General features: G+C 41.1%; 1 protein-coding gene across 2 annotated transcripts in view; it reads right to left on the bottom strand.

Moving 5' to 3' along the window:
• Positions 1 to 25,244, bottom strand: part of LOC127618044 (zinc finger matrin-type protein 4-like) — a 124,230-nt gene extending 98,986 nt beyond the window's left edge. For both annotated transcript variants that reach the window (XM_052090274.1, XM_052090272.1), the window contains exon 1: positions 24,956 to 25,244. In XM_052090274.1, coding sequence (XP_051946234.1) covers positions 24,956 to 25,018 — 63 coding nt within the window. In that variant the 5' untranslated portion in view covers positions 25,019 to 25,244. The remainder of the gene's footprint in view (positions 1 to 24,955) is intronic.
• Positions 25,245 to 27,606: the final 2,362 nt, after the last annotated feature.

Raw genomic sequence — 27,606 nt, 5'->3', positions numbered from 1 at the left:
ATAGAGAGGGGAGTATATGACCAGATGCACAATGCAAAAACAAGTAAATCACAGTCTCTAGTTTGAGAAACAGACTAATCCCAGGTCCTGAAATAGCAGCTTCTAAATGACAAAGACCTGCATTGCTGCAAGAGGATTCATGGACAAACAGAAACATTTAAGAATGCAACATTTATTTAAATAGAATTTACCATTTGTAACATTATAAATGTCTGTAAATCATCTCTAAACTACATAATGTGCATTGTGATTGAAACACATTCCTATGTCAAGTTTATTCTCATTCACATATCTCCAAGTATTTTGGCTATTAAGTTAACATACTGGTCAAAAATATTGTCAGTGATCCTAATCATGTCCTGAACAGTGAATACGAATCGGTTACCTAACGTACACGGCCAGTGTACGTTAGGGGGGGGCTTTCATAGCTTCGAGAACTACGGAAAGATCCCAGATAGGAACCGATGGGGGGCGCGGGGGGTTCATCCTTCTAGCTCCCCTGAGGAAGCGGATGACCAGCTCGTTTTTTCCCAGTGACTGGCCGTGCAGGGGTTCAGCGAACGCCGCGACGGCCGCCACGTACACTTTGAGCGTGGGCTCTAGCGTGTATGATAGTGTTTATTACTCCTTCTGGCAAAGCCACGGGTAGTCGTTGATCACCCACTCGTGCAGTGCCCAGCGCTCTGGGTGGGGATGCCAGATCGTGCCGCGAGCTTGAGAGAGGAGATCTGCTCTCACTGGAATGGGCCACGGGGCTGTCAGTGACTCCGCAGGGGTGTGAGCACCGCATCCATGCACTTCGTGAAAGTACGGGGTGCTAAAGACAGGCCGAACGGAAGGATGGTGTATTGATAAACCTGGCCGTCGAAGGCGAATCTCAAGAATGGCCTGTGACGGGGATTTATCTGAATCTGAAAGTAGGCATCTTTCAGATCGATAGAAATAAACCAGTCCCCCTGGCGCACATGCGCGAGGAGTTTCCTGATTGTAAGCATTTTGAACGGTCTTTTTGCGAGCACCTTGTTCAAAACCCTGAGATCTAATATTGGTCTGAGGCCGCCGTCTTTCTTGGGGACAAGAAAATAACGGCTGTAAAACCCTGACTCGCTCAGAGAAGGTGGCACTCTCTCTATGGCCCTTTTGCACAGAAGGTTTGCTATTTCTGAACGAAGCATGCAGGCTGCTTCCGTGTTCACAGTAGTTTCGAGCCACGCTCTGAAGCGGGGAGGGCGGCGATCGAACTGTAGCAAATAGCCCTGTTTTATTGTGCTTAACACCCATTTGGATATCCCTGGGATAGCTTTCCACGCTTTGAAGCGTAACGCTAGAGGGTGAATGGCCAAGTCGCCCTGATTGCCGCACACAGCGAGCTGAACAGAATGTGTGAGCGCGCTTACTGTGCTTATGCATGACTGCTCGCAGATAGCAGGGACAGGCTGTTCTGTGAGTGACTTCCCGATTGAGGTGAATGGGGAAAGAGTCACATCTGTGAAGTGATGCGCGAGCATAGTCACGGGCATGGGACTTACATACAGAGAGGTGTTTGCTGGCCGTGTGACAGAGCGGGCAGAGAAGGGCGCGCGCACGGATTCAGTAGGCGCGTTTATTGACTCTAACACTCGAGCTGGCTGTGCCCGCTTTATGTGAGTGGGCTCTGATAGGGACACGGGAAGTGTAATGCTTGTGTGTAGGGGTGAACACTGGATTGTGGGCACATTTACTACACATAAGGCATGTTTGCTTTTTACAAGATTTCTTTGGGTCGCCGTGAAAACGGCATTTGAGTGCAGGCAAGCGGGCAGTATCACCGGCTTGTTGGCTGCTGAATCCACCACTGCAGTAGCCTGAGAGAAGGGGACTGACAGGGGGCGAAGCTTTGACGGTGGTCCGGTCGCGGCGGGACTGAGCCATCGTTTCCTCAACAAAGCTAGGAGGACTTCGGTTGCTCAGGTTTCAGAGCAAGCTTAGGCCGAGGCCCGCGGGGGGGCGGCGGTCTGCGGCGGCTGTCTGAGCGCGTTCTAGGGCGGCCGCCCTGTCGACGCTGAGAAGTCTGGCTTTGCTGAGCTGGGCGCTGTGAAGTGGCTCGTGCAGGAGGCTGGTCACGTGGGCGGCCTGCAGAGGAGCTAGCGCGACGAGGCAGGAAGAGATTCATGGCTTGGGTGGCTTTCTGGACTTCCGAGAAACAGTCAACAATGCCACTCACCGCGGAACCGAAGAGACCGGACGGAGAGAGCGGCGTTAGCCATAGGTGTCTCTCGGTCACAGTCAGCACGGCCATGCACTTCCCTAGGGCTTGAGCTGCAGCTTTGGTGGCACGAAGGGCGAGATCCGTCGCGCTCCTTAGATCTGAAACAGCCTCTGGGTGCCTGCCTTTCTCATCCCACTCTCGAAGAAGGTCCGCTTGGAGGATCTGTAAAACGGCCATGGAATGCAGAGCAGATGCGGCTTGGCCGGCGGCGGCATAGGCGCGGCCAACACAGGCGGAAGTAGTTCTGCAGGCCTTAGACGGGAGCACTGGCTTAGACCGCCATCTCGCGGAGGGCGGGCAAAGGTGTGCTGCTACCGAATCCTCGACCGGGGGGATGGAAGTGTAGCCCCTCTCGGTGGCGCCGTCCACCGACGGTTCCTGGCCGAGAGAGGCGCGTTCCACGATTTAGAGAGCTCGGCGTCGGCGACGGCTCTGAAGAAAGCAGCCGTCGAGTCTGTTGGGAGCCTGGTCAGAGGGCAGTGACCACTCGAGCCCGAGGCGGTCGACGGCATGTGTGAGGAGGCGCGTTAGTTCTTCCTCGACTCCGGCGCGGGTCCTGCTGGATTCCTGGGCTGAGGAGGAGGCTTGGGAGCCTGACCACTCCTCGCTGTCTGAAGCCATGATGGAACAGCAGCCCTTATCCTCCGCCTCATCATCCGAGATGGCAACAGTGCGGCCGCTCGGCGGCAACTGCGCATCCCGGGGGGCGGGGAGGGTGAAAGCGAGGCTCGAGGGAGAGGCTCCGGCGAGGTAGTCGCTTCTAACACCGGTTCCGGCAGCCTTTGGGAGCGGCGCTTCTTTCTGCGCGGTGAAACGAAAGGCGGCGCGGCGGCTTCGGTTTTGAGTGCTTCGAGTCGAGCCCGCAGGGTCGACATCGGAAGCTCCTCGCAGAGGTCGCATCCGCCGTCAGCGAGGGCGAGCTCTGCATGTTCCAGTCCCAGGCAGAGAGCGCAGATGAGGTGGCGGTCTCCGGCGCTGAGAGGGGCGCGGCATGAGGCACAGGTGGTGCGAGGCATCTTTAAAAAGACGCTCGTTGCTCTTTTTGTGAAGTTCGCTGAGGAACTAGCTTGCTCTAAAAAGGATACGTCGCCGGATGGCGTAGCTCGCAGGATGGCTGAAGGTGGCGAAGACGGCCAGCTTCTTCGAGCGCTGTCCAAGCTTGCTAGATGCCCCTCGAACGGCGACGCGGCTTCTGCAGTTCAGAGATGCGAAGAGCTTCGCTGAATAGATGAAAATCAGGGTTCCAGCCTACGAACTTACGCTTATATGCACTCTAGCCACGCCCATTCTGGCGGGCTTTGATACAGTGACGGCGCTGGCGTCGTCATTGGACGCGAGTTCACTCAAGTTCGTGTATAGGCTGCAGCAGTTGCCGCAGAGCAACCAATGAGCTCGCTAGCTAGCCCGCTCAAGGTATGCAGCTGCTGCACTGCGTTGACAATGGATACAAAATTAAGGATAATTTTTTGGCTTCAATATCTCAGAAAAGATGAATCTTTCCCGTAGCGTAAGCTAGCTTACACAATACGAGAGAACCTCTCGTAAGAGAACATATTGTTACCATAAAACCGGAGATACAGGGTTCCACGATTTAATAGGGTTAGACTGTACTCCTTTGTGCATCACCAATCCTAAAATTAAATATGTGCCAGACATAATTAATAAAAATAATTAATCCCAGACCGAATGTACGTTGATGGACTTAAATATTGTCTTTTGTGATTGTAAAGTTATGTAAAAAGCATGTATCTTTGTTTTGTTTGTTTTTGTTCTAATTTTTGTCTTCTTTGTGATGCTGTAAATGGAGTTTAAGAAAATTTCAGGCTTGTATTTATCATCATATACAAAATTTATAATAATGCAATATCAGAGAGGAGGAAATGTATCTTCTATGATATTGCAACAATTATCCAGATATGGAATGAGATTATTAAGCAAACTGTTATTAACGCCTACATTGTCATGAGTCAGGTTTTTCTTCCCTTTTCACTCTCGCACGCACTCGCAAGCACTGAGCGCAGACGCCAAGCACGCCATCACGCTCTCACGCTACACCCACACGCACACTCTTTCTCTCTTCTGCTTCATTCTGCAGGCCCTCTCTCTACCCGCACCTGCACCCTTTATCTGGTGTTTGTTCTGGTAGATTCTTTGTCGGATTATTGTTGCATGTTACACGTTACAGGTTCTGCGACCTTCATGTCTTTACAGTTTGATGCTTACCCTGTTTTGTCCTGTTTTTCTGGATCAGTCTTGCTTCTAAGTTTTTTCCATGCCCTGCTGTTGCTGCTGCATGTGAACCTGTTCGGTTCTCTCTCCCTGACTGAGACTGCGACCCCTGTTCATCAAGTCTGCTCCAAGGGAGTCCTGATCTGTTTTTTTCATCATGACAGGAGTCCGCTCTTTTCTTTAAGTTACTCTATCCAGTTCTCTGTGCATTAATGAGAGACTGCCTTTGTTTGTTATATCTTCATTAAAGGACTGTTATACCTGTCATCACTGCTTTTGGATCCATCATTTTACCTGTGACAGAATAATCCGAACACATACATGGATCCAGCAGATGAGATGCCCGTCCGGGCGGCGGTCCAGATCCAGGGAACTATGCTCGGCAGACATGAGGAGGAGTTGGCCGCCGCTCTTCAGGCCGTGAGGAGTCTTACAGCTCAAGTGTCTGATTTGTCTGCTCGTTTGCTTCACCAGGAATCTTCCTTATCTCACAACCGACAGCTGCCTCCTGAGCCACGAATCAACAATCCTTCCTGTTATGCTGGTGAGCCTACTGAGTGCAGAGCCTTTCCCATTCAATGTGAGATTGTTTTTTCTCTTCAGCCTCAGACGTATGCGGAGGATCGGGCTCGCGTTGCATATGTTCTCTCTCTCCTCACGGGACGTGCACGCGAGTGGGGAACGTCGGTCTGGGAGGCACAATCTGCATGCTGTAGTAAGTACGGGTCTTTCAAAGACGAGATGATTAAGGTCTTTGATAGATCCGTCTTCGGCAGTGAAGCTTCACGTCTTCTTGCTGTTCTACGTCAGGGCAGAAGATCTGTGGCCGACATATTGAGTTCCGTACACTAGCAACTACTAGTGAGTGGAATGAGCCTGCACTAGTCGCCCGCTTTCTTGAAGGGTTGAACTCTGACCTTAAGGAGGAGATTTACGCACGGGGGTCGCCTACTCAGCTCGATCAGCTCATCGATCTGGCCATTCGCCTGGACAAGTGTTTCGAGCAGAGGCGACGAGTTCGTTCTCCCTTTTCCACGTCAGGTGACAGTTTTTCTTCTGCTACTGTTCCGATTCAGAACCAGCCTGAGGTTGAGTCCATGCAGGTTGGGAGCATGCGCATCTCCCCGGAGGAAGGACAGCGGCAAATAATCAATCGTCTCTGTCTCTACTGTGGTACGGCTGGTCACTTTGTTTCATCCTGCAGTTTAAAAGCCAAGGCTCGCCAGTAGACGGAGGAGTACTGGTGAGCGCTTCTGTCATCTCCTCATCACCCAGGTCTCGAACTACTATCTCCGCTGTTATCCGTCGGCCTGGTTTCTCTGCTACTGGTCTTGCTCTCATCGACTCAGGTGCAGAGGGCAATTTCATCGATGAGAAGTGGGCTCGTGAACACAAGATTCCCTTGGTCGATTTGACTGAGACTGCCTCTGTCTTTGCCCTGGATGGCAGAGAACTCACTTCGGTTCGTCGCGTCACCAGTCCGGTTAGTCTCACTGTTTCCGGAAATCATCAAGAGACTATTTCTTTTTATGTTTTTCAGTCTCCCTTTACCCCCGTTGTTTTAGGACATCCCTGGCTTATTCAACATAATCCTCAGATTGACTGGGTTAAGGGGTCTATTCATTCATGGAATTTATCTTGTCATGTTAATTGTCTGGTATCTGCGGTCTCTCCCGTGTCTTCTGTCTCTGTGTTTCAGGAAGTTCCTGAGGATTTGTCTGGAGTCCCGGAGGAGTACCATGATCTGCGGGCGGTCTTCAGTCGCTCCCGGGTGGTTTCTTTACCGCCTCACCGTCCGTACGACTGCTCTATCGAACTCCTACCTGACACCATGCCTCCTCGCGGTACACTGTACTCCCTTTCGGCGCCCGAACGAGAGGCTCTGGAGAAATATCTCACAGAGTCCCTCGACGCGGGAATCATTGTTCCTTCTTCGTCTCCCGCCGGTGCTGGGTTTTTCTTTGTAAAGAAGAAGGATGGGTCTTTGCGTCCTTGTATCGACTATCGAGGGCTAACAGTCCTCGATATGTCCTACGACATAACAGTCAAGAACCGTTATCCCTTGCCTCTTATGTCGTCTGCTTTTGAGATCCTTCAGGGCGCAAAGATATTTACAAAGTTAGACTTGCGCAACGCTTACCATTTGGTGAGTATCAAGGAGGGAGACGAGTGGAAGACCGCGTTCAACACTCCTGTCGGGCACTTTGAATACCGGGTTTTACCTTTCGGTCTGGTCAACGCTCCCGCTGTTTTTCAAGCCTTAGTAAACGATGTCTTGAGAGACATGCTTAACGTTTTTGTTTTCGTTTACCTGGATGACATCTTAATTTTCTCACCATCTCTCCAAGTACACGTTCAACACGTTCGCCGCGTCCTGCAGCGTTTATTAGAGAATCGCCTTTTTGTTAAAGCTGAGAAATGTGCGTTTCACGCCCAATCGGTTACTTTCCTCGGTTCGGTTGTTTCAGCGGAGGGGATTAGTATGGACCCTGACAAGGTTCGAGCAGTTCTCGATTGGGCTGTTCCTGATTCTCGAGTCTCGCTCCAACGATTTCTGGGGTTTGCAAATTTTTACCGGCGCTTTATTCGAAACTTTAGCCAGGTTGCCGCTCCCCTTACCGCCCTCACCTCGTCCAAGACCAAGTTTGCTTGGTCAGAGGAGGCTCAGGATGCATTTGACCGTCTAAAGAGGCTCTTTACCTCCGCACCCATCCTGATCACTCCTGATCCTGAACGTCAGTTTGTCGTTGAGGTCGATGCCTCCGACATTGGGGTAGGAGCTGTCTTGTCACAGCGCTCTTCCCAGGATGACAAGGTTCATCCGTGCGCGTTTTACTCCCACCGTCTTTCGCCCGCGGAGCGCAACTACGACGTTGGTAATCGGGAACTCCTGGCGATCCGTCTGGCGCTCGGTGAGTGGCGACACTGGCTTGAAGGAGCCAGTGTACCATTCATTGTCTGGACGGATCATCGCAATCTGGAGTATATTCGCTCTGCTAGGCGTCTTAACGCTCGTCAGGCCCGCTGGGCATTATTTTTCGATCACTTTGATTTTTCTATTTCCTTTAGACCCGGTTCTAAGAACCTCAAACCAGACGCTCTTTCTCGACAGTTCGACTCGTCAGAGGGTGCCTCGACCGATGAGATGGTTTTACCTCAGCGCTGTGTGGTCGGGGCAGCCGTCTGGGGAGTGGAACAAGCGGTTAAGCGTGCTCTTTCGCACACTACGAGACCACCCCGCGCTCCTGAGGGAACTTTGTATGTACCCGAGACGGTTCTTCGCTGGGGGCATTCTTCTAAATTAGTCGCGCACCCCGGGGTAAGAGGAACGCTAGCGGTTATCCGTCAGAGATTTTGGTGGCCCACTCGTGAGCGCGATTAGCGTTTTGTTGCTGCTTGTTCTATCTGCGCCCAGACCAAGTCTAGTAACAATCCTCCGGCGGGTCTTCTCAGACCTCTTCCCATTCCTTCGCGTCCCTGGTCTCATATCGCGTTGGATTTTGTTACCGGGCTTCCTCTTTCGGCGGGTAATACGGTCATTCTCACCGTCGTGGACCGTTTCTCCAAGGCTGCGCATTTTATTCCGCTCCCTAAATTACCGTCGGCTCAGGAGACCGCCCAGACTATGGTGGATCACGTATTCAAGATCCATGGTCTTCCTTCGGACATTGTGTCTGACAGAGGCGCTCAATTCACCTCTCAGTTCTGGAGGGAATTCTGTCGCCAGTTAGGGGCTTCCTCCAGTCTGTCGTCAGGATTCCATCCACAGACCAATGGGCAAGCCGAAAGGACCAATCAGATTCTTGGTCGCATGTTGCGTAGCCTCACCTCTCAGAATCCCGTGTCATGGTGCGATCAGTTACCCTGGGCCGAATATGCCCATAATTCTCTTCCATCGTCCGCTACTGGGTTATCTCCGTTTGAGGGTTGCCTCGGTTACCAACCGCCTGTTTTTTCTTTGCAGGAGCCTCAGGCCTCTGTTCCGTCTGTCGAAGCTTTCATTCAGAGGTGTAAACGTACTTGGAGGAGGGTGAGATCTGCCTTATGTCAAACTAGGGAACGTACACGTCGAGCCGCCAATCGCCGCAGAGTTAGACCTCCCAGATATGTCTGCGGTCAGAAGGTGTGTTTATCCACCTGCAATTTACCTATTCAAGAGACGTCTCGTAAGCTCATGCCCCGTTTTATTGGGCCCTTTACTATTGTAAAGGTCATTAGTCCGGTCGCTGTTAAGCTTAGACTGTCCGGTCAGATGTGTCGCGTCCATCCGGTCTTCCATGTCTCTTGCATTAAACCCGTTATTCGTGCGCCCGCCCGCCCCTCTCTTCCCCCTCCTCCCATTGACGAGGGGGCCTCTATCTACAGAGTCCGCAGGCTCCTCGACGTTCGTCCTCGGGGGCGTGGTCACCAGTTTTTGGTGGACTGGGAGGAGTATGGCCCTGAGGAGAGATGGTGGATTCCAGCCCGGGACATCCTGGACCGCTCGCTGATTGATGACTTCTACCGGTCCCGTCAGGCTCCTTCCTCGAGCGCCTAGAGGCGCTCGTTGAGGGAGGGGTACTGTCATGAGTCAGGTTTTTCTTCCCTTTTCACTCTCGCACGCACTCGCAAGCACGCGCGCGCATGCCCACGCACACCCACACGCACACTCTTTCTCTCTTCTGCTTCGTTCTGCAGGCCCTCTCTCTACCCGCACCTGTTAGTCATCACAATTAGCGCTTGCGCTGATTTGCTTTGACACCTGTTTCTACTTTTCCCTGAGTTTGCACCCTTTATCTGGTGTTTGTTCTGGTAGACTCTTTGTCGGATTATTGTTGCATGTTACACGTTACAGGTTCTGCGAACTTCATGTCTTTACAGTTTGATGCTTACCCTGTTTTGTCCTGTTTTTATGGATCAGTCTTGCTTCGAAGTTTTTTTCATGCCCTGCTGTTGCTGTTGCATGTTACACATTACAGGTTATGCGACCTTCATGTCTTTACAGTTTGATGCTTACCCTGTTTGGTCCTGTTTTTCTGGATCAGTCTTGCTTCTAAGTTTTTTCCATGCCCTGCTGTTGCTGCTGCATGTGAACCTGTTCGGTTCTCTCTCCCTGACTGAGACTGCGACCCCTGTTCATCAAGTCTGCTCCAAGGGAGTCCTGATCTGTTTTTTTCATCGTGACAGGAGTCCACTCTTTTCTTTAAGTTACTCTATCCAATTCTCTGTGCATTAACGAGAGACTGCCTTTGTTTGTTATATCTTCATTAAAGGACTGTTATACCTGTCATCACTGCTTTTGGATCCATCATTTTACCTGTGACATACATGCCAACTGAATAAAATAAGGCAAAAATAAACATTTCACACTGTGTTTAGTGAGAGATGTGATTGATTCAAATACTAAATGTGGTTGGTCTGTTTATGTATTCTTGTATTGCAGTTGTAATAATGATGTTTTGTGATTTTTCATACCTTCTATATATAACATCCATCCCTTGCACACTTTTGGCCTCTAGCGGGTGATGCTTTTCAGACAGATAAACAGCAGCACAGGGCAGGGAAGTACAGTACAGAACCGTAAGTGAGACAGTTTATTTTGAACAAGAGGGGTGCACGGTTATGGAATTTAACTAGGGAGAACCGAACTGATGCGGATTGATAGAAGAAGAGAGACCTTCTGTGAAAAAATTATGTTCCTTGAAGTCCACGAGTACCCGTTAATTTCTGACACTATTTGGCATTGTATCTTTCTAAGGTATTTAAAAAGTTTGTTTTAGACATATAGTAGCAAGTAAACAATATATCCCACATATATGTTAAACTACTTTGTGTTAATGACACATTTAAACCATTGCCTACCTTAAAAACAAGTGAAGTTTGATCAGTGATTAAACATTTTCATACAGTTCCCTCATACATGAATGAACAGCTCCTTTCCAGAATAAAATGAAATATGCAGAAAATCCCAGTATTACAGTTCTTGTATAGTGACAGGGCTGAACGTTTTGGAGAAGCTAGAGAATTGAGGACACCGGCATGCAGTTTATGCAAGCTGCTGTGCTCAAGATGCTGTGCCCTGCGGGCTTCCGTCATGCCAGAAGTTTTAGAGCCATTTTGGTGCCATTTTAGTTTGTAAATAGATTTAGCACTTATAACTAGGGATGCACCGATACCACTTTTTTTCTTCCGATCCGTTTCCGATCTCGGAAATCTCAGTAACGGCCGATATCGATCCTGATCCTATACCAGTGTTGTTTTTTTGCATAATCTTGTAAACAAATGATAATAATAATAATATATTATAATAGTAATATATCTCAATAGTGCACCTTTTTTCATGGATCCACCGGTCTCTCTGTCTTTCTCCCTCACTGCAGACACAGCAATCACTTGAAATCTGATTACACGCACCTGCATATCCTTAGTGCAAATCAAGGACTGCATACCCCACTTTCACACACTCTTTGTCTGTTCTCATCGTTAGTATCTCTGAGACTCCAGACATTTCTACTATGTCAAACATACCTGTATCTTCATTATTTCCTACAAGTACCATAAGACTGTTGTGAGTTATCTGTTCAAATGTCTGGATATTACTCACCTGCTGTTTCCCACTCTGCTCAACTGGATTTACTCCCAATGTTTACATCACTGTCTCAATCATCTGTTCAATAAAGCCTGCTACTGAGTTTATATCTCTGCCTCAGTGAGTCTCTCCATGACACCGTTAACTTTTAAACCTCACGCTTTTATTTTGACATTCTGAACTCTCCAGGAAGTCTTGTATGTGTCTGTTTATAGGCAAGTTCACAGTAGTTTAATTCACATCTTATTCAAATTATGAAAAAAAAAAAAAAAAAGCACCTCCAGTGCCATTCTAAATGCATATTATAAGTGAACCTAACTACTGAGCATCTACATCTAAGATGTTGTTCATGATGTGAGTAGCGCTCCAATATTGCACATGGCGTGAAGGCTAAAAATAGCCACGTGTGTGTGTGTGTGTGTGTGTGTGTGTGTGTGTGTGTGTGTGTGTGTGTGTGTGTGTGTGTCAACAGAGTAGCGCCATTCAATAACACGCTGGAGCTGCACATGCATTTTATATATTTACTCATTAAACACAGCCTTTTGTGATTAAACACAGCCTTTTGTGATTTACAGAGCTATCGCACGCATTCAAATGGCTTTGAATAAAATGCACAAGTCATATACTTTAATTGTGTTTTAATGGTTCTTTTATGTCATTTTTGAGCTTGATAGTAACAAACATAACTAACACACAGTATCATATTTGGATTTGGCTCGTCAAACCGATACACGATCCATTAAAAAATGTCAGTAACGGTGCATCCCTACTTATAACTTGCCGACTGTTTTCTTCCCAAAAATTCTGAAATATATATTTTTGTACTTTGTAATTGTGTTGAAAAATAACTGTAGCGAAGATGAATACTATTGTTAATCAACTTTAATCAAGTAAAAGTATTATTATAGTAATATTAACTATTATTTATTTATACTTAAAAATAGTATAACGAGAGTAGCTGTAATACGTTACTTTCCACCTCTGCCTGAGACACACACACATATTCCTAAAGATGATGGGTGTAATTTTTTCGAAGTTAAAATATTTTCTCCCATCCCAGTTTATGCATGGACAATAAATAACTATAAGTAAGCCATTCTTAAGTTGATTTCCTTGAGAAGTAATTATTTTTGCAATTACAATTATAGCGCTGAAATTACACACCTCACCTTTGACTGCACATAACAACTTCTTATGAATATGCAATCAACCTGTCATTTTTAGACTAAAAGAGGAGCACTCAGTATAGTTTTCTCTGCATTTATACCATTGATTATCCTTGATATATCCTGTGTGCAGAGTGCTCTCTTTAGTTTATGCACATTGACAGCTGTACGGTTTATTCAAGGTCATGGGGCCAGATCACACTCTTTATATATTTTAATCAGAGATGTCCTTCAAAAATGTTTTCAAGGCAGCACTGTATTGATATTCCTCAAACATCCTATTTATATTGTGCCCGCAAGGCTTGAAGTGCTAGAATTTCCTTACTATTTCCTTTTCGTCTTGTCCACAGATATGTGAAATTATTTCAATCCAAACTGCTTAATGAACTTCATTAAAACTTTGCGTTGTAGAAGTTCCCTTAGGTGCGAAACTTTTTAAGACATTTAAGATTAAAATCTTTACATTTAGCATTGATTTAAATTGATAGAATGTTCGCCATTCAAAACAACACGATCACACAGGATCTCGACATTTTGCTACCGAATGTTCAGTACCCTGAAATTGACCCCATTCTGCCGGGTTTCTAGCAAGTGGCATCTCCCATTTTGGATCAATTCAAATGTGGTTATCTTTTTCTGTGGTGCTACTGATAGCACTTTGCAAAAGCAGCTTCAGAGACATGGGCTCTGATCCCATGGAAATCAAGAGGTAATCGCTTTCACATAATCAAGCACTATTCGGAGGTTGCATTATCTTTAAGATTACATTATTACTCCGCTTAAGGTTAGATTTAGCATTGCTATTTGGGCTAGGGAGTATGATTAATAACATAAGCATATATGTTGACTGTGTTACACAATTTACAACTGTCTAAAACAACTCACTTTTAGTTTAACACTTTTGACATTTCACCTGGAGACTGGAGCTGACACGTGCCCATTCGTTCAACAACACTTCCAGCCTCGGCCAATGGCCTTTTTTTTTTACCCTAAAAAATTACTTAGCACAAATAACATTTAGCATAACATTTTTGGCACTACAGCTGAAACTGCCTTGAAACCAGGAAGTCATTGCATTAGCATAATTAGTGATGAGTGTGATTCGGAAGCTGAGTATTTCCCCCTAACATAAAATTATTCCACTGATGGTTAGGTTTAGGTTGGGGGGTAAAGTTTATAAAACATGCATTCCACTTCAGTGCCTGAACAGCTGAAAAATTCTTGCTTCATAACTTACTTTTGGTGCCACTTTATGGATATTACACCCAGAAAATGGACATATGCCAAACCACACTTACTGCTTTGGCCACTGGGGGCAGTGTTTCAAATTTCTGTACGCACACACCGATTTTAGCTACTTGAAAGTCAACCTACTGTTTAAGATTTCACTGTGAGATCAGTCTGATCAGTGAGCACAATTAATTATCGGTTAATTCCCCCCTAAATCTCACATGAACATGGCCTATGTCAGCAGGAAGACCAAAAATAGCAGTGATGCAATAAGCGAAAAGATGCGTTTCAGTGAGAATTTAATTTTCAACTCAAGCACCTTGCAATTTCCTTGTTTGCATAATCTGTCAATCACAGGACTTTTTCCTTGTTTTTTTTAGCCCTTATGACTTCCAGACACCCGTAAAGCAACACCACAGTCATGTGTGTCAGTTCCTGCAGGGCATTTTGTAAAATCTTTTTTGCCCCCTGTATACAGTAATTCTTGGAAAAGCATGTGGGGATGAACCAGTTATGCCTACAGGAAACCAGCACATGAAGAAAGACTCCATGATCTAGAGAGAGGAGAAAGACTGTTTCGCCCACTGGGGTGCTAGCATGTTTGGCTTCTTTTGTGCCAGGAAGCACAGAGAGGCCCTGAAGCCCCACGTCACGCTTTTTGCACGGGGCACCTTCATGGGTCATCTCTGCAGGTGACCCCTAAACTTGTACCTGGGTTAAATGCATGGACTTGTTGACAAATGAGATATAAACTGTATTATGTTTGTTCTATTTGTGTGTTTTCCCTATAGCATTACCAGCTCAAATGCTCTTAGGGTGCATTTACACTAGCCCACAAAAAATCTGTTCTTAAACAGTATGTTCATCTTGCTATGCAGTCAAATTATTTAAACGTCCTAAAAACAATATACATTTTCTTACTGCCAAATTTTTCATGTATCTTGAGATCAAGATTTTTTTATTGGAAAACAATGTAAAAATACTGTGTAATGTTTTGTTTTTCCTGCCTATACAGACCCACTTTCTGAACACATGTGCACACTAGTTCACAATTCATGTGAAAGCAGTCCATACTAACTCAGTGAATTGCCATTGATGATGTATAATTTGCATCTTTGCATGCCCTCGGTCACATTGAGTGCATTTACATGCACATTCTTTCAATGATTATACTTAATAAGCCAACACTGTATAAGGTCATGTTAATGGCTCAAATGCCATTCCTTTATCAAGGTAAGGTTATAAAAGGTTTAAGATTAAACCGATTAATACAATTATATGTAACAAGGTAAGAATGGAAAGGAGGAGGCAGGCTTTTATGTTGAAATTCTTGTTTAGTTCCTGTTTCCTGTTAGTTTTTGTAGTCCTTTGTAGTTTCATTTTATGATTGCGTTTCCCCTGATTGTTTCCACAGGTGTTCCTAGTTCCCTTGTTTGTTCCCTTGTGTATTTAAGCCCTTGTTACCCCCCCGGTTAATTTGTCAGTTCTCACATTTGATATCATGTTCTGTTCCTGGTTTCCTGCATTTTATTATATTCTGAGCTACCTTGGTTATCTTTTGTTTCATTAAAGCTGCACTTGGATCCTCATTATTTGCCTGCCTCATCACAATAAGAGTATAAATAGATATACAAATAATAGGACATATAAGAAAATGGAGTATGTATATAGATTGAGTGGATCTTGTCTTTGGACGCACATTAAATGGAATGAGTTAAACAACTTTTACTGTCAAGCTGAACTTCCTCACCAATATACTAGTCTATCAATGGTGAGTGAAATCTGAACATGTACCAGCCAGTGGCTAGTCACAAACTTTGTTTAATAGCATAGCACAAAAGTTGGTCTCATATACAAATAATTTACTTGCATTGTGGAGAGTTGCGCATATAGTAAAAGATTGATATTGGGATGTAAGAGTCAATATATGATTGTTCAAATGAAGATCGTGATGCATCTGAAAAGTTTGATATTAACCTGACCTACTAACTACTACTCTAAAATAATAATCAAATTACTGACTTTATTGATTGCTTCATTGAAAGTGATCATGTTACTAATTACTATTAAAGGTGGGGTATGTGATTTGCAAAACGGCCGGCAGATTTTGAAAATACACAACTCTAAGGTCCTACCTTCTCTCCTCCAACGCTGGCCCTGACTCCACCCATTCGAAAAACATGGACGCGCAATCATGCACGCAGCTGAAAACTCAGATGCGCAGTGTTCTAGCAGTGTTCTAGACTCACTAGTCAAACAGTGCATTCACCTGTCAGACAATTTTTCAGAGCAAATTGTTGACACAGCAGGAGGAGGGGTCGCATACCACTCTTGAAAGGTGTAGAGCTGATTTTCTCATAACTGTAAAAAAAAAGAACATCGCCAGCCCTGGCGTCTGTACAGCGGTCTTCTATTCAAAACAGGATTCATAGAAATGTGGAACAACCCCACTAGCACTATAAAAGCTCTATTCTCCATACATAAATACAATCGCTTCCTGTTACTGGGTCACGAGCTTTGAGTATGCGCACTGAACGGGACACGCCAGCCAGGGTGGTGGGGGAGGGGGCATGGTACGACCGTTTGATTGACACATTTTCTGTCCAATGATTCTAGATGGTCTTGAAAATGATTGGCTGGAGTTTTTCGAGTCCTGCCCGTTCCACAGATGATTAAATTGCTTAATTTTCATTTCAGTGCTTCTAATTTACAGCCAGTAAGTGGGTTAGGAATAGGATTTCAAGTTATTTTGAAAAAATGGTCAAAAAAGAAAATCACATACCCCACATTTAAGTTCATCTCTAAAACACTTCAAACAACAGTTTTTGTTTTTACGCTCAACAAATTCAAAGTAATTTGACTGGGGCGTACGCTCTTCAGCTGTCATAAAATGCAAAAATGTGTACATTTTAGCATAATTCATGGCTCCGTGTTTAACAATATTGCCTCACAGCAAGAAGGTCTTTGGTTCGAGTCCCAGCCTTTCTGTGTGAAATGTGTTCTCCCTGTGTTTGCGTGGATATCCTCCGAGTGCTACAGTTTCCCCCACAAGTCCAAAAACATGCAGGTTAAGAGAATTGGAGACTCTAAATTGCCCATATGTGTATGAGTGAGAGTCCCCCAGCCACTGGGGGTTGCATCAGGAAGGGCATACGGTGTGAAACCTGTGCCAAATCAAATATATATCTGCGGACTATCACGAAGCGGACCCTGCACCTATGTGGTCAAAGCTAAGAAAGAGAGTGAAAGTCAATAACTAATCTGATTACAATATTTTGAAAAGTAATTCACTACACTACTTCAGTTACTTTTTAGTCCATTTGAGTGCAAATTTTCGCCTTTAATTTTCAAATGTCTTTTCATTACATCAGCGTCAATGTATTAAAACTGAATGCAGATGCATCTACAACATACTAAATCTCATAATGATGAGATGGGTGTTTGCATTTGATTAGGGATAAAATCAATTAATGCAGATCTCGAGATATACCAAAGATGCATGTTTTTTTTTTTTTCCTGATAGATTGCCATGCCTGTTGCCATGGCGCAGTCCTGAGAAAAAACAACTAGAGAGCATGGTCAGATGAGCAGCCTGTTTTAAAAAAGAAATGAAAAAAACATAATTATCATTCCTCTGAGATGGCAAGTTGATTAGGCAAAAAATATGGTATTTAAAGGAAGCTTCATGGGTTATGACTCGAAGTGCACTGAGGATAATCGAGGGTAGAGAGCAAGGGTTGCTATAATCTGAACTTCATTAATGCTTTTTCCGCATACACACAGGCAGTGGTGTGATCAGTGGGGCTGAGCGATATATCAGATATTCACAATATATTCATAAGATTTTGCTGGTGATATAAAATTAAGCAACATTATAATGTGCTTTTTATCAAATGGGATAGTTCACCCCAAAAAAATAATATTTTCATTGTTTACTCACCCACTTTGTTCCAAGCCCAGAATATAAAAGGAATGTTAGGCAGAACGTTCACCTCAGTCACCATTTACATTCATTCATTGTGCAGCGGCAACTTTCTTCAGAATCTCTTATCTTGTTTTCCATGGAAGAACAAAAAGTCAGATGGGGTTGGAAACATATAAGGGTGGGTAAATGATGACAAAATTGTAATTTTTGGGTGAACTAACCCTTTAAGCTTTCTAAAAAGCAAGTTTTACAACAATTTCTTGTCTCGCAACTTTTTTAAGAGCTTTAAGACAGAGATGATTTAAAGGGATTGTTCACCCAAAAATGAAAATTCTTTCATTTACACACCCTCAAGCTATCCCAGATGTATATGTCTTTCTTGCTTCAGCAAAACACAATTGAAGATTTTTAGAAGAATATATCAGCTCTATAGGTCCATACAATGCAAGTGAATGGTGGCTCTCCAAATATGACATAAAATATGCATAAAAGTAATCCATCTGACTTCAGTGGTTAAATCTATGTATTCTGAAGCAATATAATAGGTTTGGGTGAGAAACAAATAAATATTTAAGTCCTTTTTTACTATCAGCCTCCACCTTTGACCTGCCCCAACCAGTAGGTGGCTGAATGTGAAAGTGAAACTGAAAGAGGACTTAAATATTTATCTTCTCACCCACACCTATCATATCGCTTCAGAAGATATAGATTAAAACACTGTTGTATGGATTACTTTTATACTGCCTTTATGTCCATTTGAATGCATTCACTTGCATTGTGAGGATCAAAAGAGCTGAGATATTCTTTTAAAAATACTTTTTTTTGCAGAAAAAAGAAAATCAAACATATCTGGATGATATGAGGATGAGTAAATGATGCTATAATTGTATTTTTGGGTGAACTATCCCTTTAATAGAGTCTTTCATCAGTAGCAACGACAGTGTTTGAATTCGTACGTTTGATTCAGTTCTGTGTATCAAACTTTGCTTTTCAATTATTTATTTCTGTCATTTCTCAAATATTTTCATGGAAGTCCCCATGAGGCATGTCATGCATTAAAACGTATATTAAAATACCGTATATATTTAAGAACATTTTGCAGTTGATTACAGTTGTGTTTACATACGAACAATATTGAATATTTTTCAATTTAGTGTGAAACTGAGTATAAAAAATGCCTTGAATATTTTCAACAAAATTTGTAGTAATTTAAAGATTTTTAATCAGCAATGGTTGCTTGGTCAATACTTATTGAATAAAAAAAGAATTAAAAGCCATTTCAGAGAAATACATACTTATTGAGATATATATTGAATTTTATAAAAAGCCTTATATATTTTAGCTGTATCGCTCAGCTCTTGTCAGTAGATTTCCAAATGCATGTGTGCGGACACATTTTAAGTGTTTATTTTAAGTTACTTCTTGCATTCTGTGGCTGTGCAGTAGTCATTCTCTCACGTATTGCATTATAAAGCAAATCATTTGCTATTCCACACACTAAGATTCATAAGCTTAGCTGTGCGCTAGCACCAAATCCATAATTCACAGCTGATGTGTGTCACAGCTGCGAGAGAATCCCTGCTCGCTGCAGATAAAGCACAGAGGGCACCGGACAAATATATCATCCATAGAGAAAGCCCCACGTGCCTGCTTTCCAGAGGTGTACAGTATGAAGCATAATGTTGGTTACCAGAAAAATTCATTTACACCCTCCTTTTCTAAAAAATAGCAAAAATCTGGATTCCATTGAGGTACTTATAATGGAAGTGAATAGAGCCAATCCATAAACTTTAAAATACTCACTTTTTCAAAAGTTTTGTCACAAGATGTCAACAAAATCAAGAGTTATTAGATTTAGTTTTCTCTTTTTGACAGCCATTCAACTGTTTGTACTGTAAAGATTACAGTATTTGCAATTTCTCCTTATGTGTTACCCAGAAGAAATGTGGCAAAAACAGCAAACAAGTTTGGAATGAGATGGCAGTCAGTAAATAATGACATAATTTTCATTTTTGGGAGAAAATGGAAAATGCCTGCATATAAAGTATGATTAGTTATTTCATGTGGTTTTTACTGTCACAAATATACAGGAAATGGCATGCCCTCTCAAGCACAACAGCTTTAGAGTGGACCGAGGTATTTATTAGGGCTGTCGATTTAAGGCATTAATTCCGTGCGATTTTTAAATTTACAAAAAATATAGCGTTAAAAAAATGTACGCAATTAATCGCACTTCCCCCGGACCATAATAAGAAAGAGTCCTGAAAAATGCAAGCTTGTAGTAGCACCTGTTTACTCCAGAGGGCAGTATGTGAAATTTCAGCTGTATGAGCAATGCACAGTTTATAGAGTGAAGAAAACACTGTAAAGTGTATTGAAATATGTAAACAATTTGATATTTTTATTAAACTGTTTATTTATTTTCCATTTTGTTGTTGTTTGTTTGAATATACCTCTTGGCTCTAGATGTAAAAGTTTTGTAAGCATTAATAAAAATGTCTGACGCAGGTGTACATTGACGGGTCCTTAAACTAGCCCTCATAATAAATCTCCAGCTGACTGACAAATTCTCTTGTGAAATGGATTGCTGTGAACTGTATGCCAATGATTGGATTATGATCAATAATATGGTAATAAACAATACATTGTATTCTAAAGCCGCGTTTTGTATTGTCTTATCAATGATTAACTCTTCTGCTACAAGAATGTAATGCATTTTAATTATCTGAATATTGTCATATATATATATATATATATATATATATATATATATATATATATATATATATATATTTAAAGATAACTATGTATAATTATATATTGATATAAATATGTATAATCATTATATATTGAATTATTGTTATATAAGGGGCTTTCTCAACAAATATTTTTATATGCGATTAATCGTGATTAATTAATCGGGACACCATGTAATTCGATTAAAAATTGTACTCGATTGACAGCCCTAGAATTTATGAAAGAAATGGATTAAGGAGAATAAAGGGAATATTCCACGTGAAACTTCCATTGTCATTTGTTTGTCCTTTGTTTTTGAAAATGAGGGACGAGTCGAAATTATTTTCTGTGGTAATAGACAGCATGCCATGGAAGCTGTCAAAAGAACTATTTAATCCAGAACATTCCATTAAATGAGTTATAAACACATTTGTTTATGTTTTTATTTATTTTAGCCCACAACCATCTATTTTAGCACAATACACTCTCTGGACCATGAAAATAAGCTTAAGAACTACTCACAGTGGCAGATATATTTACTTTTGAAAACACTGACCTTGCGAACACTTTAAATAGTACACATTGCTCCGAGTTGCATAATGTGCTTAGAGAATTTTTCTTGTGTGCTTTTATATGTGTGTGTGTGTGTGTGTGTGTGTGTGTGTGTGTGTGTGTGTGTGTGTGTGTGTGTGTGTGTGTGTGAAAGCAATCTTCACAGATGAACACTGTGGAATACAGTTAGTGTACAGTGGGATTACACTTACATGAAATCATCTTCAATTACACAAAACACAATATTAAACCTACAAGTCAATTTGTCCCTGGCTGTAAAGCTGCTCTACTCTTTAAATACCAAAAATAAAGTGTGAAAGGTTATTGAAATAACAGCCAATTCTGCAGGACTGTAACACAGTTCTGACTCAAACCAAACAGAACACCCACTGGACACGTGTCTTACACATTTTAGTTTATAAGCTTGTTATGCAAATAATTTATCTATACACAACAGCCGTTTAGGGCAGGTAAGTGAGTTATAAATATTGCTTAAGCAAATGATACAGAGAGCATGTAGTATTTGCAGCATAGTGCACATTGTGAACACTATGAATCAAGGTGGCAAACATAATTCAATTATTGTGAAAGGGTCATAAAACACTGTCACACTGACTTTACAGCACTCTGATCCATTTCCATTTCTGCCTAAAGTCTTCGTTTTGTCTCTGTTTTGTCACTCTCTGCTCCTTACCAATGAATTCCTGATGTTATGACATATTCTGCATTAATCATCTAATAACATTAACATGTAGTAACACTGACACTGGCAGGCAGCTCTTATCTGCCTATGCATTTATAAGAGTCTTAATGGATAAAGATCAATGTAACTTACATTTTTAGAGTGGAGTAAAGGACACTCGGACACATTATCCTGTTATTGTTTAATAGAAGTAAACATTTTAAGGTAAAGTAATCTAATAACCGAACTAACATATTCAGAACAATTACAGTAATTAATGCACCTACAAATGTTACTTGCATGAGTAACATGTAAACTGATTTGAAAATATCTTACTTTTAATAAATGTCATATCTTATTTTTATATAGTGCCTTTAAAGGTAGCTTCTCAAGGGGCTTAGTCTAAAAAAAAAAAGAGAATAAATACAAAGGATAAAACCAAATTGAGTACATTATAAATAGATGCATATGAAAACACAGTTAAGAATAAAACAGAATACGAAAATATTGAATAATCAAGTAAATGCTATCTTGAATTAAAAAATATAAAAATTTAAGACAAGACTTAAATATACCTAAAGTCTGAGTTTCTCTGATAACAGCTGGAATTGAGTTCCACAATTTTGGAGCATAAGAAGGAAAAGCCCTGTCACCATGGTGCATAGACGAGTTTAAGGGACAGCTAAAAGACCAGATTTGGAGGAGCTGAGATGAAGTTTATGGTGTAACATGTTAAATGCTCAGACAAATACTGAGGAGCCAAATCATGCTAAGCCTTTTAAGTAAGCATGAGAATTTTAAAGTCAACATGAAACCTGACAGAGAGCCAGTGCAAGGATTCCAAGCTAGGAGTAATGTGATCGCTCTAGTCAAGATTCTAGCAGCTGATTTTTGCACATAATGCCATTTATGTTGTGCTGATTTAGAGACCCCAGCAAGAAGTGCATTGCAATAATCAACTCGACAAAAGACAAAACTGTTGATCAGCTTTTCAGCCACTGAATATGATAACATAGGACAAAATATTTCAATATTTCTGAGTGAAGTCAAATTTATTTGTATAGCGCTTTTCACAACAGATGTTGATTTAAAGCAGCTGTACATAAAATGATGCTATAACAGAAAATAAATGAATATAATGCCAATATTAGTTATTTATGTTTAGAGCTATTTGTGGTTACAATTATTAAACTATGTAAGTGTTGTGGGTCAATGGCAAACAAAAATAAATGGTTTAACAGTATTCTACATGTGTGGATCAAATGACAAACTCGCATAAAATATAACTCCAAAGCAAAGCTGTCCGCCGATGGTGTTAAAGAGCTAAGGAGAGCCAATAAGCATACGTTCAGTCTTATTATGTTCAGACAATGAAATACAATTGGAAAGAAAAGATACTGCCACATTTTGTATCCTGGTTTCAAACACCTAATATTTTTGGTGAACCCTATCCTCCAATATGGCTGAAACAATTCATCAACGTTATCAACAACATTGACAATAAAAAATTGTCGCCAAAATGTTTCGCTGTCGAATAGTTTGATCTCATTTAACATAACATGAGATCACATGATGGTGTGCGAGAAGAGTACTGCAGCTCAAGTACATGATTGATGAGATGAAGAAAACACAGCTCACAGTCGAAATGCACTCCAAACTTTCCAAGCAGCTTCAGGTGACGTAGATCTCAAGTATGAGGAAATTACAAAAAAATACAAAATAAGTAAATACTCACATTGTGAAATAAAGTGGAGCTCAAGCAAAACTTGCATGCCAGAGTGTCTTTAAAGGAAACACCCAGGTGTTATGTCTTTAATGCATCCTTTATTAAAGTTCAAATAATAAGGAAGCAGGTCATGTAAATAAGTACAAACTCCAAAACTGGCATTTCTCTATGTGGTCAAATCGTGAAGAAATCGGCAGTACGCAGCTCTATTAAGAAGAGACAGTTAGTTTTTTTGTGAGTTAAAGATGGATGAGTTTTTGATGTGTTGTTTTTTTGGATTGTTTTCCAATATAAATATCTAAAACTCCTATAAAACCATGTACATTTACTTCAGGAAATATTATTGAAAATAATATTAAATATTTTACAATATCTAAAAATCCTTATTACAAGATGTATTTTCCTGAGAAGCAACATACAAGATATTTAGACTTGCTTTCATATAATACTGTATATCTTGTATATAAGTATATTTTGTCTTTACTGCACTGCCAGAAGTGAAAAAAAATACACTTATATACAAAATATACTTATATTAATGATACATTCTCTGGAAGCAAGTCTAAATATCTTATATGTTGCTTCTCAGGTACATTTATCTTCTTTTAAGGATTTTTAGATATTTTTAAAATGGAAAACAAGACCAAAAACACTTGATAACAATAGGATTTTTTGCAGTGAATTTATTAAACTTAAAAAGTTTTTCCCCCTATAATTCGGTGAATGTCATTTAGAGGTATTTTTAAAAGATGATTTTGTCCTCATTATTGTTAGTAAGCACGTTTGATGCAACCTTATAAGTCAAGGCACACGTTAAATAGTCGGTTAAGAGCTAATGATTAATCGATGTAATAATCACCTGAATAGTCGAATAATCGTTCTAATGATCGTTAGATTAGTCTATTATCAATAATAATTATTATTATTTGTTAGTAATAATAATCGTTAGTTGCAGCCCTATCCTCCAATATCATATATTTGTAATAGCTGTGACGTAAACAAGGGAAAACAAACCACACTGGCATACATTGTACAAGGGCACATGATATAATAAAGATAGATATTATAGCTTATATTTATAGAAGATAGATCTAATATATGAACTGTTCTCAGGACGAGGGCATTTTTCATGAACTTCAGGTCAGGGCAGGTTATCATATTATACTGTAGCTATCAGGACAAGTTGTTTTTATCACGTGTTTGTACGTTATAATTTTATTCAAACCCTTAATTTCCAAATCAGTGGTTTTATATTACTTTTCCCATTTGCTTTATTTCATGAATTGTTTTGTGTTTCATTCTTGTTCTAATTTAGGCCATTTCTACATAGAAGTCATTAAATAGTCTATACAGTGCGTTTCAAATAGGGTGAATACAGGTAAAATAGGACACTCTGACAATGCCCCACTTCACTTGTATTCACCCTACATATGTTGTGGAAGAGGCATTTTTTACTAGTATACATCGTATTTCATATTTAAAATACAATATTCTCAAATCAGTGCCAATAAACCGCAAGTTCACATTGTGACAACTTACCCCATATAGGGTGACATCATGACCACGCCATAGTTCAACGTTTTTTCAATGCATTTTTTTATTTTTTATTTATTTTTTATTTTTTTTTGTAGACTATGTGTAGCCTCAACTTTACGGTATGTGTCTTAACAGTGAACGACTTTCACAAATAAACCTACCGTATCCTCTGAAATTGCTACTCACTAGAGTAAAAAGTGTGTCGACGAGACTACTCGGTCTCCGCTATTTCTGTAAAGAGCATCACCGTTGCTGTATGCCGGTGTCTCCATACGTTCAATAAACTGCAACATTCAAGAAACTACTACACTAACCAGCATCATCATCAACATTATACTGGAGTGTATCCGAACTCACCTTGCGCTGGATCTGATATGATCTCCTGGAATTCTGATAGTCCAAATATGTGTCTGTGATCATCAGCTGGAGTTGTAGAGATCGCACCTGTATCCGGCAAACTTATTCTCCGATGAGTCGAGGTTCGGTTCAGAGCGAACGCAGAGGCAACAATTTCCCAAGAGCACGTGGATTAAAATGTTCAAGAACCAAAGAAGTGTAACCAATGTTCTATCGTAATATTTGATCCTCGCCTTCAATAAACCGTGAGATCGTGAGAGATGGTCGAAGAGCGCGGTTAGCAGCGCGCGGGGACGCCATCAGACTGCGCGCGTAGAGCGCGAGCGCAGTTATAAGAGCACCGACACACACGTCAGTAATCTAGAGATACTACTACCATAGATATGGATTTCACTGCGCGCGCGCGTGCGAGCGCACACAAACAGACACACGGTGTCATTCTACAAGCACAGCTCATTTGAAAGAGTCTGGGCGCCCCTCTTTAGCAAAGAGTCACTGTTACTTTAGTCGTGCCTTTGGTGTTTTTAAATAAAAAAGTAGGCTAATGTGGCAATCCCATGACAAAGAACATTAGTGATGGTATTAGACAATAGGTAGTACATTGCTATAGGCTACCATGGCACTGAATTATTTTCATATTATTTACCACCATGATATTTACATTCAAGATACAGCAAAGAGTAGACTACCATTGTACAGTAATACCAGGGATCATGGTCCAAAACTTTATAGTTGTACCATTTTTGTTTAAACTGCTTGTGTTCTTCTGTGGCACAGATATAGCCCTCCCTTTATGTAATGTGATGATGTGACCAGCTGATAAGTACAGTAACATATACTGAATAATTAAGCGTTTAGTCAACTTTATGGTTTGCTAATATGTACAGTACTTTTAGCAAAGGACATTGTTATGAATTTGAGTTGTGAGAACAATTGTTGATTTATGACGTTGTATAGTCTACCTGATGTTTAAATGAGTGGTTCATTCTCATTTGATCAATTATACTTTATTTTTGGATAATTTAAAAATGCTAAATTTAGTTATGTGATCTCTAATGTCTATATATTTTTGTATTTTGTTGTGATGGTTTTAAATATTTTAGTTTGTGTATGGTCATGAGGATTAATAATTGGGTGACTAATCATGTGTCACTGTTTGTGGTGGTAGTGGCATAGTTGGCTAAATCACAAAACTGGTAATCAGAAGGTTGCTGGATCAATCCCCACAGCCACCACCATTGTGTCCTTGAGCAAGGCACTTAACTCCAGTTGCTCCAGGGGGATTGTCCCTGTAATAATAAACATCTGCTAAATGCATAAATGTAAATGTTTGAATTATGTGATCTTTTAGGCACTAATTGTTTCTGCAACAAATCATGTTTGTGGATGTAAGGATACGTGATGACGTCGTGGAAATGTTGTCTGTGTAAGAAAAGGCTGGGTAGATATTGTACACATTGAGGTAGGCCTAAGTTTGGAAACGTCTGTGTTTTCCCTAACATTTAATAAAGTGAAAGAAGTGTATAACCTGTGTGCGGATCATCATCTCAGTATATTCTGTTCTATTCCCATGGCAGGTTACACCAATATGTGTTTTTTGTTTTGTTTCTACTGATCAAATTGAATATGATTTTGATAATAAATAGTTTAGCTCCATATTTTCATGTGATATAAATTTTTAATAAGACAATAAAAAACAAAAACAAAACCTGATACTGCATTTAGGATTCCCATTGTCATGGATATCCTAGAAATATCAGGGAATTCCGAAAATGTGATTTGCAGGCCTGGCAAGGTCATGGAAATTAATGCAATTTTAAAAAGGCATTGGACATTTTTAAAGTAACTATAGATATTTCTAGTTACACTCAGCTCTAACTTGTTCAATCGGTTATAAATTGTCCTTTGTGAGTATGACCACACACACAAAATGTTTTAAAATTAAATAAATAATTTTCCAGTAATCATGAGCAACTGGACAAATTATGGAAATGTCATGGAAAAATAATTGAAAGTTAATTGGCCAAAAAGTGCGGGAATCATGAATATTACGCTATGAAACTATTGCTGGAAAACAATGCCATATGGTGTTACACATTTCTGATTTGTTTATAATATAAGATTCTTCCATGAACATCAGACGTCATTCTTGGAATTTCGACTTAACCTCATCAGCCAGCTTGATAACGTTACCTTGGTGTTATTTTTTAATTTGCAGATTTCACAGCAACAATGTTAAATATGCCACACAAAACCAAATGTTTGCAGGGCATAATAACACATGTATGATCAACAATGTAAGATGAAGAGACAGTTCTGTCAGCTTGCCTGAAACTCTCTCACACTGGCCCTGAGCCATTGGGAAGTCCTTATTGTTGAGTCCTGCATAGTTTTTATTGTTACGCAAACAAGTAACCTTATATACATACACAAGCATCTCCCTTACAAATTCAGATTTGTGACTGCCCTTAAAAGAAGCATGATAAGCAAGCCTAAATGTGTTCCTCTCTTCACAGTGAATTAACTCCATATTGAGATTACACTGTTAAATCATACAGAATCTGCTCATGAAATGGTCATGTTTTTCAATGAATACAAAGATTGCACTGAGCTTTAGAAATGAATGTCCTTTTATAGTCTCTCAGTAGATT

The sequence above is a fragment of the Xyrauchen texanus genome, chromosome 24, assembly GCF_025860055.1.
Source record: "Xyrauchen texanus isolate HMW12.3.18 chromosome 24, RBS_HiC_50CHRs, whole genome shotgun sequence".
NCBI lineage: Eukaryota > Metazoa > Chordata > Actinopteri > Cypriniformes > Catostomidae > Xyrauchen > Xyrauchen texanus.
This window is presented reverse-complemented; position numbering and strand designations above follow the sequence as displayed.